Source organism: Abramis brama (genome assembly GCF_963993115.1).
Source record: "Abramis brama genome assembly, chromosome: 10".
NCBI classification, from domain to species: Eukaryota; Metazoa; Chordata; class Actinopteri; order Cypriniformes; family Leuciscidae; genus Abramis; species Abramis brama.
Window position 1 is genome coordinate 8,336,925 of NC_139972.1, and position 16,137 is coordinate 8,353,061.

Consider the following 16,137-nt stretch of genomic DNA (forward strand, 5'->3'; position numbering starts at 1 on the left):
AGAGGAAGGACGGATGAACCCTGTTGCTAGAGAATCAGAAATATATTTCTCCATGGCCTCCCTCTCTGGAACAGAGAGTGAATATAACTTGCCCTTGGGCGGAGACGTACCTGGCAGTAACTCTATGGCACAGTCATAGGGACGATGCGGGGGAAGAGAAGCAGCCCGAGACTTACTGAACACCTCCTTCAGGTCCAGGTACTCCGCGGGCACGTTAGATAAATCCACTGCCTCCTCCTGAAACACAGGGACAGAAACAGACGGACAAGCAGACACAAGACAAGACTTATGACAAAAACTGCTCCACGCAGACACAGAATTGGTTAGCCAGTCCACTCTAGGATTGTGACGGGTGAGCCAGGGGTGACCAAGGACGATGGGTGCGAGGGGAGTGTCCAGAATGTAAAAGGAGATGATTTCTGTGTGATTTCCTGATGTGATGAGAGTGATGTCTTCGGTGATGAGTGAGATGGTGGGAAGTTCCTGGCCGTTAAGAGCGTGTACTGAGATCTTGTGTGTGAGGGGTCTGAGGGGAACTTGGAGTTTGCGTGCAAATGAATGGTCCATGAAATTACCTTCTGCCCCAGAATCCAGCAGTGCTCGACAGTCGTGAAGGTGAGTTGACCATCTCAGTCTTACCGGAAGGAGAGTAGATGTGGATGAGGACTTCTCGGCGGAGATCCCACCCGATAGTAGCCTCATACTTACTATCGGGCTGGGCCTTTTAACGGGCAGTTATAGGCGAAGTGACCCGCTCCTCCACAGTACATGCAGAGGCCCTGGGATCTCCGCCTCTCCTTCTCCTCCCGGGAAAGCCGGGCTCGACCCACCTGCATGGGCTCGTGATCGCAGACAGGGCTGACCGCGTCCCCGCCTCCGAATCGTTGGCCCTCGAACCCTCCTGTGGGGCGACTGGGCAAAGTGCGTCGATTCATTCGTGATAACCGTGCGTCCACTCTTAATGCCAACGCAATCAGGTCGTTGAGAGAAGCTGGCAGGTCCATGGCATAAATCTCCTTCTGGACGCGGTCAGCCAGCCCATGCAGGAACATATCCCACTGCGCCTCCTCGTTCCATTGGCTCTCCGCCGCTAGAGTCCGAAACTCGATGGAGAAGTCTGAAACGGATCTCTCTCCCTGTCGCAAATCGGCCAGCATCCTTGCTGCCTCACGTCCAGCGACGGCCCGGTCGAAAACTCGTTTCATTTCGGCGGAGAGCTCCTGGAACGAGGCACAGCATGGGTCTTGATTCTCCCACACCGCTGTTCCCCAGAGTGCCGCCCTCCCAGTCAGCAGCGTCAGCACAAAGGCGACCTTGGTTTGCTCGTTGTTGAATGTTCTGGGCTGAAGAGAGAAGTGCATGGAGCATCGTGTTAAGAAAGCTCGACAGAAGTTGGGTTCACCTGCATAGGACTCAGGAACTGGTAGGCGGGGCTCCGACTGGGAGGGATTCTCTGGTGGTGGTGGGGGAACCGGCGGTGTGGGGGGCGCAGCGGGACCTCGCAGATGTTGAAGCTGTTGGGTGAGCCCGGACACCTGCGCCACTAGAGCCTGAACAGCGCGAGCTGTATCGCTGAGGTTCTTCTCCTGGGAGTCCATTCGAAGTATGCTGCTGTTCACGAATTCCTCCAGCGATCTGGTGGAGCTACTCGCTGCTTCCATCGATTGGTCAGATCGTTCTGTCATGATAGAAACACGGAAGCAAATGCAAGTTAACTCTTTTCTCTTTATTGTAAACAAGTTGATGATAGATAATGTCCAGGGCGAAACAGGATAGTGGCGCAGGGACTTCGATGGTCAGATGTGCCGTGATGAAGGGTGAAGACGTGACGTGACAAATCCAGGGTGAACATCCACGGGGACACGAACAGGAACGAGGAGACACCGAGACTGGAACAAGAAGAGATCACACACCGGGAACCACATACAACGATCTGACAAAGGAGATGAGAATTGAGTGAGCATATATAGGTGCTGAGATGAGCTGCAGCTGGTGACGGAGTGATGAACTTGATTGTTGATAAGTGCTGATCAGCCGACACGCCCACACAATCAGCACGCAACATACAACAACAGAAACACGAGACAAGAAAGAGGCATAGGATTTATGAACCGTGACATTTTGGTATTTGGGTCTCCCTGCTGTTGATCCTCCATCATAGTGGATGTAGATGGCGTGGGGAGGATGCGCTGTCTTCGTGACATTTGCGGCATCACAAGCGTTTTCCCCAGTTCCTCCAAAAACAGCCTCCGTCTGAATGTTTTGCCCTGGTTCCAGGAGGGATCCACGGCTGACCACAGTACAAAGGAGTTGAAGGAAGAGACATCTACAAGGTTATAGAAGAGAACCACTGGCCACCAACATGTTCAGCTGTAGGTGCAGACAACCTGCAAAAACACAAACAAAAAAAAAAGAACTAAATATTCTTCTTATCATTCACAAAAATATAACATTGTGTACGGAAATGAAAAAAAAAACAAAAAAAAAACAACTAAATTATAAAGGAACTATGCAGTAAGAATAAAAATTACTTCTCCTCATCATTCACAAAACTACAACACTGAGTATAAGAAATACTGAATAATGAAAGCATTATGCAGTAAGAAATAATGTGTGTGTAACTGATGCATAATGACACATACCTTGTCCAGGTTGTCGACACCTCCTTTTGCAGCGGTTGTAGTCTGTGATGATCACTGGCTTCTTTTTCTCAGTGTCCGTCACGGCCGGCTCGCGGTGCTTGGTGCTAAGGAGCAGCACATTCTTCCCACATTTGGGTACATAAGACACCGCTGTGTGCGTCTTAGTAAAAGCAAAGAGGGAGGACAGGAGTGCTCTATGCTTTATCTGCAGCAGCTGTGGGGGAAGCTCTGGCTTGTTCCTCCAAACCAGGGCCATCTTCCTCTTTAGAAGCTCCTCTGCCAGTTTATAGGAGGTGAACATTTTGTCACAGGTCACGGTGTTCCCCTGGAGCCCCTCCGTCATTTCCAGAACGACCCCTTTTCCTTGATTCACCTCCGCAGGACTTCCAGGAGACTTCCCCGTGTATATTTGCAACTTCCATGCTTAGGATGTGGTAATGTCACAAGTGACCCAAATCTTTATGCCATTCTTGGCAGGCTTGCTGGGCATGTACTGGCAAAATTTGCATCGGCCTTTGAAAGGGACAAGCTGCTCATCCACTCTGACATCCTGGCCTGGGTTGAACAGCAGGGGAAGGCAATGTGTCCACTTCTACGGTGGGACACGGTGGCTTGGAAAATGGAACGTCCGTTTTCCACATCCCACAGGCTTCTTGTCGATTAATTTTGGGACCTGTACACGCCGGCCAGTATCAGCAGCACAGATTTATAGGTTTGGCTATGAGAGCACCTGTGTCAACTAAAATCTACCAGACAAAACAATCACCATTTTCTTGTGGTGAAAACAAAAATATGGTGTTGAGGGGCTTCTGAACTTCTACATCAAAATCAAGCTCAGCTTTTATCTTTGTATAAAAACAATAACAAATGAAAAAGTGCAAACAAGTAAGGAGAAATGTGTTTGAATGAAAAAAAAATTCTTAAAAGCTCAGTAACTTTTTGACCTTATTAAGTTTTCACATGGCAGAGTCTGTGACTTAATATAATTTCTCTTTCAAACTGTTCACACACACACACACACACACACACACACACAACATTTTCAGTACACACATACAAACCACTCTCTGACATCTATACCAACACACCCACACAATTATAGCTTCATAATTTATGCTATAATATGCATAAGCTGAAAAACAGCAGAAAACAACAATAAAACAACAAATTGCTTTATATGCCAAACCTGAAAAAATGGCACAATCTTGTAAAAATGTTTTTGAAGCCTTGCCAACAGAATGAAAGCCTTTTAACAAAGATTGCATCATTTTATAGTTAAATGGAACTGGGATTAAAAATTAAAAGTTTCAATGGGGACATTTTTGTCCAAAAGGCGCTGAGAGGAAGTATTTTGTGTATCTAGTGCAAAATAGATTTTTGGAAATGGGGGTGAAATATTACAATTCAAATACGACCTCTTTTTATGCAGTTAGCATTAACACAGGCAAAGTTATCAAAAAACAAACAAACTGAAAAAGCCAAAAATGTCCATAAGGATGCACAAGGGTTAAGAGATTCACTCGTGCGCACGTAAGCGAGAGAGCAACGGCAAAAACCATCAGACAGGAGAAGCGGAGAGATCAAAAGGAGATTCATGTTGAATTTAACTTTTTAGAAGTTGATTTTAAGAGTATTTTCTTACATCCACTTTCTATTTTGTGATGCTCAACAATCTTTTGCTGCAAATCAGAACTGTATTATTTGGTTTTATACATTGTGATGGATGATTATGGGAATTTGGCCTTTGTGTTTCCTTATATTTAAAATCCTGTGAAACAAGAAGTCATGGCTGGACAATTTCATGTTCCTAGTGTGGCCAACGTGTTTTGGAGAAAAAAACATTTGTTTCATAATGTGATTTCCCCCCTAATTTGAATTCTTTTACTTCAATGAAAGGTTAGATTTTTGCCAATTTTTTGAATGAAAGATAAAAAATTTTGAATGAAAGATTTATTTTTTACAGCCATTTTTGATCATATTTACTGGGGGTATGAATACTTTCCGTACCCACTGTATATACACCTTATGAGTGTTCGCAGAATGAAGACTTATATTTAAATAGGCTTGCCTATATAAATTCCTGTATTTATGAGAATCACTACACAAGTGTTTGTGTTGTAAGGGATATGAACGCATACCTTACAGACAGCCAGTCTCTGTTTGCCAAACATTTAGTACAGTTTTGTGAGGATAATAACCTCATATGTGACCCTGGACCTCAAAACCAGTCTTATGTGTCATTTTTTTTAAATTGAGATTTATACATCATCTGAAAGCTGAATACATAATCTTTCCATTGATATATGGTTTGTTAGGATAGGACAATATTTGACCGAGATACAACTATTTGAAAATCTGGATTCTGAGGGTGCAGAAAATGCGAAATATTGAGAAAATCGCCTTTAAAGTTGTCCATTTCTATTGGCGATAGTGCTGCATCCATTCACAAAAATAAATGTTTTATATATTTAAGGTGGGAAATTTACAAAATATCTTCATGGAACATGATCTTTACTTAATATCCTAATGATTTTTGGCAAAAAATAATTGACAATCTATCCGCTCGCTCGTGACAGACAGATCTGCATGTCAGGTCCGTAGTCGCTTGTGTTCAAAATAGCCTGTATGGGCAGATCGTTCACATGATTGTTGAAAAGTTTTGTACGTTTTGCACGTTCTCATCTTTTTTTCTTTTTGGCTAATTACCACCATGTTGGGCTGCGTGTCTATTATTCTTAAATGCATCAACTCAGAATGGCCAACGTTGGTTTGGTTGCTTGTGTTACATAAGAACATAATTTTTGTCTTCCTGATTTAATGCGGTGCGGTTCGGGTCGCGGTCTTTATGCTATATATCACTGCTATATTCTGTTTAGTTGCTACTGTCTGCGAGTGCGGGTTTACTAAACAGAACCCGTGCACGTGCAGGACTCTGAGCGCGCGCATAACGTGACGCCATCATTGTTTGTTCTGCGCGTAAAAAGTGAAAGTAAATGATCGGAGTTGATGTTTCGTCATTTAAACAACCAGAATCGATTCTATACTGAGTATCAAATGCAAAGTGTTTAATGGAAACCTTCACAAAAGCTAAGACACGAATTTACGTGTAACTACTTGATAGAAACGGCGGTGGATTTTGTGAATCTGAATGTGATCAAACGTTGATCAAGGTGAGTGTTCAGGTCTCGAGACGTTTTACAGGTGACTTCCGCATTTAGGTCAATAGCCTATTTCCCCTAAAGGACATATTCGTTATTTTATATGTGTTTGATTAATATTTTTCATTTTAGAGTAAAACATGCTTTCATTGTTTCGTGTTATGTTGTCAGTGGTTTATTAAGCATTGGTGTTATATACGACTAACATTGTGTATTTGAGTGAACGCCGCGTCTCATGATCCTGTTTCTCTGAATCTCAGGTTCCGTTCAGCTGAATTATTGTTTGTCATTTCCATTCAGAGTCAGTGGTGAAGATCAGATTCTGTTTCAGCTGTTCAGCTTCATCATGGATGAAACTCAAACATCCAGAGATGAAGATTTGTATCCAGGTTGCAGGTATTTTGAATAAACTCCAGATTAAATCATCTTTAAATTATTGGCAAGAAGATACTTTTATTAAGTTAAAAACTTTAATTTTATTGAAAACAATTAGACCAGTCAGTTTTTTTTAAATACCTTTTAAGAACTTATATTAAAATATTATCACCATTAATTATAAATTGTGTATGTTATAGTTCAGTTCATCAGAAGAGATCTGAACCAGAGCCCAGCTGTGTGTCTATGAGTGACGCGTCTATGAGTCGGCCAGTACATTTTAAGAGTGCAAAACATTATATCAGGTATAATGTTTCTGTGAAAATATGACTACTACAGCATGATATTTTTTTAATATCAGAATAATATTGGTGATATTTTCTTCAAGATATGAGAAATTCTTATGTGTAGCTAATATTTTAATGTATGTACATGTAGTGTTTCTCACACATGAGAGACGTATATGAGAGCACATAGTTCATTTTACAGGTTTTTTTATCAACATTGTGAAAATATTTGATTTTTGAATACAGTAATTCAATGTATTAACTTTAATCTATTTTTGTTATAGTTCAGTTCATCAGAAGAGATCAGAACCAGAGTCCAGCTGTGTGTCTATGAGGAGTGACAGATCTATGAGTCGGCCAGTACATTTTAAGAGTGCACAACATTATATCAGGTATGTGTCAGGTGTGTGTATGAGGAGTGACGCATCTATGGATAATATAATACATTTTAAGAGTGAAGATACACAGACTGATCTCAGGTATTTAATTTCTATAAAAATATGATTATAATATAGCATTTTATATTATCAGAACATTATCAGTAATCTATTCTTCAAGAAATTCATAATGTACAAGAAGAATGTTTTAATGTAATAAAACAGCTTCAAACTCCTGCTGAGTTCCAGTCTAGTAATGTTTTGGGTCTTTTTCACCTTAATGTACGCAGTCTGGTAAACAAAATAGACTTAATAAGAATATGGGCTGATTCAACAAACTCTGACATTATTGTTCTCTCGGAGACATGGTTAAATAAATCAATTCCGAACACCATGATGCATATCAAGGGTTATAATGTTTTTAGATCGAACCGCACAAAAAAAGTGGCGGAGTTGCAGTTTATATTAAGTCTAAGCTAAACTGCGCTTGTATACTTTCAATCAGCAAACCAAACTGTTTTGAACTTTTGCAATTAAATTACTTTTTTTAAATGGTCCAGATATCATCTTCCATGCTCAGATTTTATTAAATCCATGCTACTTGATGTTATTTTGTATTATGTAACTAATGCTCCTCATAGATTCTCTGCGGTTAGAGTTTTTTGTAATGATGTTAGTGATCACTGTGCAATAGTGTGTGTAAGAAATTGCAGGATTCTAAAGAGTAAACCACATTTTATCCTGAAACGACAATTTAAACATTTTAACGAGCAAGCCTTTCTGCAAGATATTTATAACAGTGATTTATACGTTGTTTCACAGATACCTGATGTTGATATAGTATGGGAGTATTTTAAATGTACTTTTTTGACTATATGTGACAAACATGCACCTTTTAAAAGGTTTAGAGTAAGAAGTAGAGATAATCCCTGGTTTAATGAGTCAATATCTTCTCTTATAAAAAAAGAGGTGATGCATGGGCTAAAGCAAAGAAAACAAATAATCACATGGACTGAGTAAATTATAGAACAATAAGAAATAATTGCACAAAATTGGTAAAACAATCTAAATGTGACAATTACATAAATATGATGAATGAAAATTTGAACAATCCGACTAATTTCTGGAAATTGACCCAATCAGTTTGTGGTCAAAAAACCTCCACCAGTCTGCCGAATTGTTTGAAATTAAATGAGAGTGTAATCCGGGACAAAGAAAATATTGTAAAAGCCTTTAACAGCCATTTTATCTCTGCTGACTTAATTTCAGATTTTAGCAATTTAAAGGAAATATAGAAGGCAATGTGGAAAACGCTTCATGTTGTTCTCAGCTGTTCACTTTTACTCCTATTTTAGCTACACAAGTTTATAAAGCCTCATCAAACTTGGATTTTAAAAAATCAGCGGGGTCTGATAAAATAGAGCCTTACTTTTTAAAATTTTAGTTTAAAATCAAATGTCATTCCTTGTGAATGGAAATCCGCTCTGATTCTACCTTTGTTAATAGGTGGTGATCCATCTGAGATTAATAATTATCGTCCTATTTCAAGGTTGCCGGTTATGGCAAAGTATTTTAATCTTTTGTAAATGATAAAGTGAAACAGTTTTTAACTGAAATTAAAATTTTAAATGAATTCCAGTCAGACTTTAGATCAGGTCACAGTACTATAACAGCAGCCATGCTGATCACAAATTATATTATTAAATGTTTGGATAGCAAACAGCATTGTGCAGCTTTATTCCAAAGCATTTGATTCTGTAGATCATAAACTTCTGTTGCAGAGACTTAGTTGTGTGGGTTTTAGTGAAACAGCTCTAAATTGGTTTAATAATTATTATCAGGAAGAACTCACTGCCTTACGCTTTGTGACGAGTGCCTCTTTACGCACTCATCATTGTACCTTGTATGAATTGGTGGGTTGGACTTCTTTGTTTCAAAGGAGAAAAATACACATTGATGTTTATTGCTGAGGCATTGTTAGGCAAATTGCCAAGTCGTCTTTTATCTTATTGCACCTGTAATTATAGCACTAGATCTGGTGCTAAACTCCCTGGTTATGGAATGAGCTGCAGTGTAAAATAATGTTAGAAACACTCCCCTCTTTAAAAGTTATTAAAAATCTCTTATGGACCAATTTAAAGGAACCCTGTGTGTGTTTTGTTAAGTAGCTTTTGTTCGGTCAAAACAAAACGAGTGCTGGGTCAAATTTTATGTAAGATTTTTAGTTTTATGTTTGTATGTTGTTTATGTGAAACTTTTTGTGCTGCCATTTTGGCCAGGACTCCCTGGAAGAAGATATTTGATATCTCAGTGGCACTATCCTGGTAAAATAAAGGATAAATAAAAAATATATATATATATTAATGCATACAGTATAGTGTTGCACACACAGAGAAGCATCTGTGAAAGAACTCATTTCAAAAGCGTTCATTGTTAAAAGCGCTATATAAAAATGAAGATTGTTTTATTGATAAATGGATATGTAATATGTTGAATATGGCAAATATGTTTAACTTTGAACTCTGTTATAGTTCAGTTCATCAGAAGAGATCAGAACCAGAGCCCAGTTGTGTGCCTGTGAGGAGAGACGGGTCTATGATTTGGCCTGTACATTTTAGGAGTGGAGATACACAGACTGATCTCAGGTATTACATTTCTATAAAAATATGATTAAAATAAGACATTGTGTTTGTTAATGCTGTGGTATTTTCATTTTACAGCCATGAAGTCCTCAACAGGTTTAGATCAAATCTGATGAAGAAGTTTGAGTGTCTGTATGAGGGAACAGCACAGCGGGGAAACCCAACACTCCTGAATGAGATTTACACAGAGCTCTACATCACAGAGAGTGAGAGTGGAGAGATCAGTAATGAACATGAGGTGAGACAGATTGAGACACAATCCAGGAGAGCAGCAACAGAGGACACACCGATCAAATGCAGTGACATCTTTAGACCTTTACCTGGACAAGACAAACCCATCAGAACTGTGCTGACAAAGGGAGTCGCTGGCATTGGAAAAACAGTCTCTGTGCAGAAGTTCATCCTGGACTGGGCTGAAGAGAAAGAGAATCAGGACGTCCAGCTCATATTTCCACTTCCTTTCAGAGAGATCAATCTGATGAAGGACAAAACACTCAGTCTTTCAGATCTTCTTCATGTCTTTTTCCCAGAAACTAAAGAAATGGAAATATTCAGTGACAAATATAAAGTGTTGTTCATCTTTGATGGTCTGGATGAGTGTCGTCTTCCCTTACATTTTAAAAAGGAGACTTTACGAGATGCGAACAAAAAGAAATCTCTGGACGTGTTGCTGACGAACCTCATAGTGGGGAATCTGCTTCCCTCTGCTCTCATCTGGATCACCTCCAGACCAGCAGCAGCCGATCTCGTCCCCTCTGAGTGTGTCCATCGAGTGACAGAGGTACGAGGCTTCAATGATCCACAGAAGGAGGAATACTTCAGGAAGAGAATCAGTGATCAGAGTCTGGCCAATACAATCATCTCACACCTGAAGTCATCAAGGAGCCTCTACATCATGTGCCACATCCCAGTGTTCTGCTGGATCTCAGCCGCTGTTCTGGAGAAGATGTTGAGCGAAGCAGAGACTGGAGAGATTCCCAAGACTCTCACTCAGATGTACACACACTTCCTGATCATTCAGACCAACATCAAACATGAGAAGGACTATGAGAAGAACGTGACAGATGAAGACATGATCCTCAAACTGGGGAAACTGGCTTTTCAGCAGCTTGTGAAAGGCAATGTGATCTTCTATGAGGAAGACCTGAAAGAGTGTGGCATTGATGTGACAGAAGCATCAGTTTACTCAGGATTGTGCACTCAGATCTTCAGAGAGGAGTTTGGCTGGTATCAGGGGAAAGTCTTCTGCTTTGTTCATCTGAGCGTTCAGGAACATCTGGCAGCTCTATATGTGCATCTCTACAATATAAACAACAGCGTAAATGTGTTTGACTCAATCTCTAAACAGAGTTTGCTGTCTAAAATGAAGGGCTGGTTTCAGCTCAATTCACCAGAAGAACATGTGTCATTATCTGCGCTGCATCAGAGAGCTGTGAATGAGGCTCTACGGAGTAAAAATGGACATCTGGATCTTTTTCTGCGGTTTCTTCTGGGTCTGTCAGTGGAGTCTCATCAGATTCTCCTACAAAGACTAATGAAACAGACAAGAACATCTGACAGCAATAAGAAAACAGTTGAGTACATCAAAAAGAAGATCAGGACCATTGACTCTCCAGAGAAATCCATCAATCTGTTCCACTGTCTGAATGAACTGGGTGATCGTTCACTAGTGGAGGAAATACAACAGTATCTGAAATCTGGAAGAATAAAGGAAGCCAAACTCTCTTCATCTCAGTGGTCAGCTGTAGTCTTTGTGTTGTTGACATCAGAGGAGAAGCTGGACAAGTTTAATATTAATGATTTTGTTGCAAGAGACAATAAAACTGAACAACTAAATGTTCTTCAGAAGCTTCTTCCTGTGATTAAAGAATCCAGATCAGTTCAGTAAGTATCAATCAGAACAATCAGTTCACTGTTAAAACATCAGGAAAATAAAAGTTCATAAATCTTTAGTGCTGCAGATGTTGTTGTTGGAAACTTTATTCCTTCATCGAAGCATAAACCAGGAGGCTTGAGTTGGATCTTTTAAGCAGAAGAAATTCTTTATTGAGATCTTCGCGGCTGTAGTTTTTTCTCAAGTCTGATCATAATACAGTATTCAATGTAATTATACTTTTCAAAGAGGGGAGGGATTACATAGAGGTGGAGACTCTGAATAAAGCATGTAAATGAGTATACAGGTTTAGGTAACACACCCTAGACTGAGGGTCTGGCCAATTTTAAATCAGTCAGCATAACAGTCTATTGCATTGCTAATCCAATCAGCCTAATGATTCAACGTCTGGGCCAGGGGCTCTGAAAGCCATTTGGGCTCCGAAAGCCATTTGCAGAACAAAAGGTGAGAGTATTACAAATAGAGAAAACAGGACTGGCAGAAACTGTTGATACCATTATCCTAACCTAACCTTAAAATGCTAAATTCAATGTACTCAACTTTTACTGTTGCAACCTAAATTAAACATTTAATAAATTTGTAATACAACATTGTCTAGAGTGCAGTGGTCAGTATTTGATGTTTCCTAAACCCAGGAAATAGATAGGATGTTTCCTATCTATGTATAGAAAACTGACTTCTAAGCCCGGTGAAATTAGTGATGGTTCTCTAGTAAAGTGCAGATTTAATGTGTAGCAACGACTCTTACATAACAAGAACAGCAATGTACAATGAGACATTTAAGACTATTTACAAGTCATTACTTTTGTCATTACAGAAATGTCAAAAATATATTGATATGAATGTTTATCTATTAATCTGTTGTGCGTATCTATTTTGACATGTCGTTTTGCAGTGTGTAATTGGCCATCGGTCCTCTCAGCTGCAAGAAAAACTAAACTTTTATTCAATGGATTATGTATAGCCTCGAAAGAGCACTTCCTTTACAATCATTATAAAGCTGTCACTCATCTCAGTTCACAATCTCACAAAGTTCCATTATAAACAATAAAGTTGTCTACACTGCATAAAGAAAATCTGTCATTTTGTTAGTGAGAGGATTCACGAGCGTGAAGAACTCGGCACTGAACAAAAAAGAGATCAGCAAACATGCCTGTGATTGGCTACATTTCTTACCGCTGCAAAAACACCTTGTAAATAGAAATTTTTGACTAAACCTTGGATAAGAATTTTACATTGTTAAATTATATTGGAATTAAATTTGTTGGAAAACTATTTGATAGTGTTTAAATTATGCTATTTGATTTTCATCTCTCTACAGGTTGAGTTATTGTGGCGTCACAGATGAAGGTTTTGCTGCTCTGACTTCAGCTCTGAGATCAAACCCTGAACACCTGAGAGAACTGAGTCTGTCTGGGAATAAAATAGGAAAATCAGTAAATCTGCTGTCTGATGTACTACAGAATCCTCACTGTAAACTGGAGAAATTAGAGTAAGATCATATTTGACTCTCACACATGAATCACAATGTAAAGTATATTTGAAGTGTTCAGCCTCTTTCTGCTGCTGTGAGTTCAGATTATTGAGCTGTAAATGATTGAACACATGAGCTGATCCTCAATAACATGAAACTGCAGGACTGAGAGTCACACTGAAATACACACTTTCACACACCATCAACATTTCAGTCTCTTGACTTTAAAAAGACTCGAGCTCAACACAGTCAGAACTGAGAAATCAAGAACATGCTGGATTCATTCTTACTGTTAATTATGTTAATCTTTCTGCATTGACACTTTCTAAAGGATTGTTTTAATTTTGTAAAATGAAAACACAGACTAATTGAAACTCCATACATATTACATAGTACAGATCTACACTCACCTAAAGGATTATTAGGAACACCATACTAATACTGTGTTTGACCCCCTTTCGCCTTCAGAACTGCCTTTATTCTACGTGGCATTGATTCAACAAGGTGCTGAAAGCATTCTTTAGAAATGTTGGCCCATATTGATAGGATAGCATCTTGCAGTTGATGGAGATTTGTAGGATGCACATCCAGGGCACGAAGCTCCCGTTCCACCACATCCCAAAGATGCTCTATTGGGTTGAGATCTGGTGACTGTGGGGGCCATTTTAGTACAGTGAACTCATTGTCATGTTCAAGAAACCAATTTGAAATGATTCAAGCTTTGTGACATGGTGCATTATCCTGCTGGAAGTAACCATCAGAGGATGGGTACATGGTGGTCATAAAGGGATGGACATGGTCAGAAACAATGCTCAGGTAGGCCGTGGCATTTAAACGATGCCCAATTGGCACTAAGGGACCTAAAGTGTGCCAAGAAAACATCCCCCACACCATTACACCACCACCACCAGCCTGCACAGTGGTAACAAGGCATGATGGATCCATGTTCTTGTCACGGGGGTGACGAAGGCGGGAACCTTTTTTTTGAGAATGTTTCCCCCGGGGAGCGCTTCTGCGGAAACATCAGGACGGTTCCGGGTTCTCACGTGAGTGTCATGGCGGCGGGCGAGGCTTGATGAGGGAAACTCGCGGCAGGTGTGAGAGGAGAGGATACAGGATGGTGATTGGGACATGGAGGAGGAAGGGGGGCTCATAAAAGGACACTTTGGTGGTGAGGAGCGGAGAGAGAGGCACGAGCGGAGAGAGAGGCACGAGCAGAGAGAGAAGCACGAGGAGGGCACGAGGAGGGCACGAGGAGATGTGAGGCGCGCAGCACGTGAGCGGCCGCGGCCGCTGATGCGGCGGGAGGCCGCGAGAGAAAGAGAAGGACAGAGACAGAAGATTTCGGCTGGATTGCGTGTGTAAGCCGTTGTTTGCACCTTGAGTCTGTTGAATTGCAGTTCTATTGTGGAGATGAGCACGAGTGAACAGTGTGTGGTGAATATACAAGTGTGGGAATTGTGTTTCTGCTGTTCACACGCAGTCACAGTTGTCTATTAACCTCTTCTCTGCCTGAGTCCTGTGAGTGTACAGCTACGCTGGTGAAATACGATTAACCTCTTCTCTGCCTGAGCCCTGTGAATGTGCAGCTACGCTGCTATGCTGGTGAGATACGTAACCTCTTCTCTGCCTGAGCCCTGTGAGTGTGCAGCTACGCTGGTGAGATACGTGACCTCTTCGCTGCCTGAGCCCTGTGAGTGTGCAGCTACGCTGGTGAGATACGTAACCTTTGCTCTGTCTGAGCCCTGTGAGAGTGCAGCTACGCTGATGAGATACGTAACCTTTGCTCTGTCTGAGCCCTGTGAATGTGCAGCTACGCTGCTATGCTGGTGAGATGCGTAACCTTTGTTCTGCCTGAGCCCTGTGAGTGTGCAGCTACGCTGATGAGATACGTAACCTCTTCTCTGCCTGAGCCCTGTGAATGTGCAGCTACGCTGCTATGCTGGTGAGATACGTAACCTCTTCTCTGCCTGAGCCCTGTGAGTGTGCAGCTACGCTGGTGAGATGCGTAACCTCTTCTCTGCCTGAGCCCTGAAGAGAATGCCGAAGAGACTTTTAAGAGACTTTTTATTTATTTAATAAAGTATATTTATTTTGAAGTCTGTGTCTGCCTTTTCCTTTGTGTCCACGGTCAGCTCCTCAGGGGTGGCACGCAAGTGGAGGGGTGGGCGGCCCGCTGGCGCTCCACCCCGACCTGTGACATTCTCATTCTGTTTACGCCAAATTCTGACTCTACCATCTGAATGTCTCAACAGAAATCGAGACTCATCAGACCAGGCAACATTTTTCCAGTCTTCAACTGTCCAATTTTGGTGAGCTCGTGCAAATTGTAGCCTCTTTTTCCTATTTGTAGTGGAGATGAGTGGTACCCGGTGGGGTCTTCTGCTGTTGTAGCCCATCCGCCTCAAGGTTGTGCGTGTTGTGGCTTCACAAATGCTTTGCTGCATACCTCGGTTGTAACGAGTGGTTATTTCAGTCAAAGTTGCTCTTCTATCAGCTTGAATCAGTCGGCCCATTCTCCTCTGACCTCTAGCATCAACAAGGCATTTTCGCCCACAGGACTGCCGCATACTGGATGTTTTTCCCTTTTCACACCATTCTTTGTAAACCCTAGAAATGGTTGTGCGTGAAAATCCCAGTAACTGAGCAGATTGTGAAATACTCAGACCGGCCCGTCTGGCACCAACAACCATGCCACGCTCAAAATTGCTTAAATCACCTTTCTTTCCCATTCTGACATTCAGTTTGGAGTTCAGGAGATTGTCTTGACCAGGACCACACCCCTAAATGCATTGAAGCAACTGCCATGTGATTGGTTGATTAGATAATTGCATTAATGAGAAATTGAACAGGTGTTCTTAATAATCCTTTAGGTGAGTGTAGTAAGTAACAGTAAAACTAACCTATGTTGTGAATAGTCTCATTTATTAATGCAGATTTTGCACAAGACTGAATTTTAATATATTGCAAATAAGAGATTGTGGCGAGTATACGAGGTGGGGGGCCGTGAGAGAGCGGCACGAGGCCGGTGGCGTGATTACTGATGAGCGAAACCTGTGCAACGCACCGGTCTCTTATCTCTTACGGAGGAGTGACGACAGTGAAGAGTGAAAGAGGACAGGCCTGGTCTTATGTTGTGGTCTTTATGTTTTATTATGTGACAGCCGTCATCTGTGAGGGGCTGCTGTCTTTTACTTTCGTTTTGTTGTTGATTTATTTTATGTCATTAAAGTCTTTAAATGTTTGCCGGTTCCCGCCTCCTTCTTCCCATCTGAACTGCGTTACAGA

At 41.2% G+C, this 16,137-nt stretch overlaps 1 protein-coding gene across 5 annotated transcripts in view; it reads left to right on the forward strand.

Moving 5' to 3' along the window:
• Positions 1–16,137, forward strand: part of LOC311090815 (NACHT, LRR and PYD domains-containing protein 3-like) — a 124,890-nt gene that overhangs the window by 6,031 nt on the left and 102,722 nt on the right. For 4 of the 5 annotated variants that reach the window (XM_084126359.1, XM_084126361.1, XM_084126360.1 and 1 more), the window contains exons 1-7: positions 5,597–5,812; positions 6,101–6,196; positions 6,376–6,480; positions 6,747–6,854; positions 9,371–9,484; positions 9,560–11,365; positions 12,697–12,867. In XM_084126359.1, coding sequence (XP_083982485.1) covers positions 6,147–6,196; positions 6,376–6,480; positions 6,747–6,854; positions 9,371–9,484; positions 9,560–11,365; positions 12,697–12,867 — 2,354 coding nt within the window. In that variant the 5' untranslated portion in view covers positions 5,597–5,812; positions 6,101–6,146. Of the gene's footprint in view, positions 1–5,596; positions 5,813–6,100; positions 6,197–6,375; positions 6,481–6,746; positions 6,855–9,370; positions 9,485–9,559; positions 11,366–12,696; positions 12,868–16,137 lie in introns of those variants that run through there. The other variant, XM_084126358.1, reaches the window with a different exon arrangement.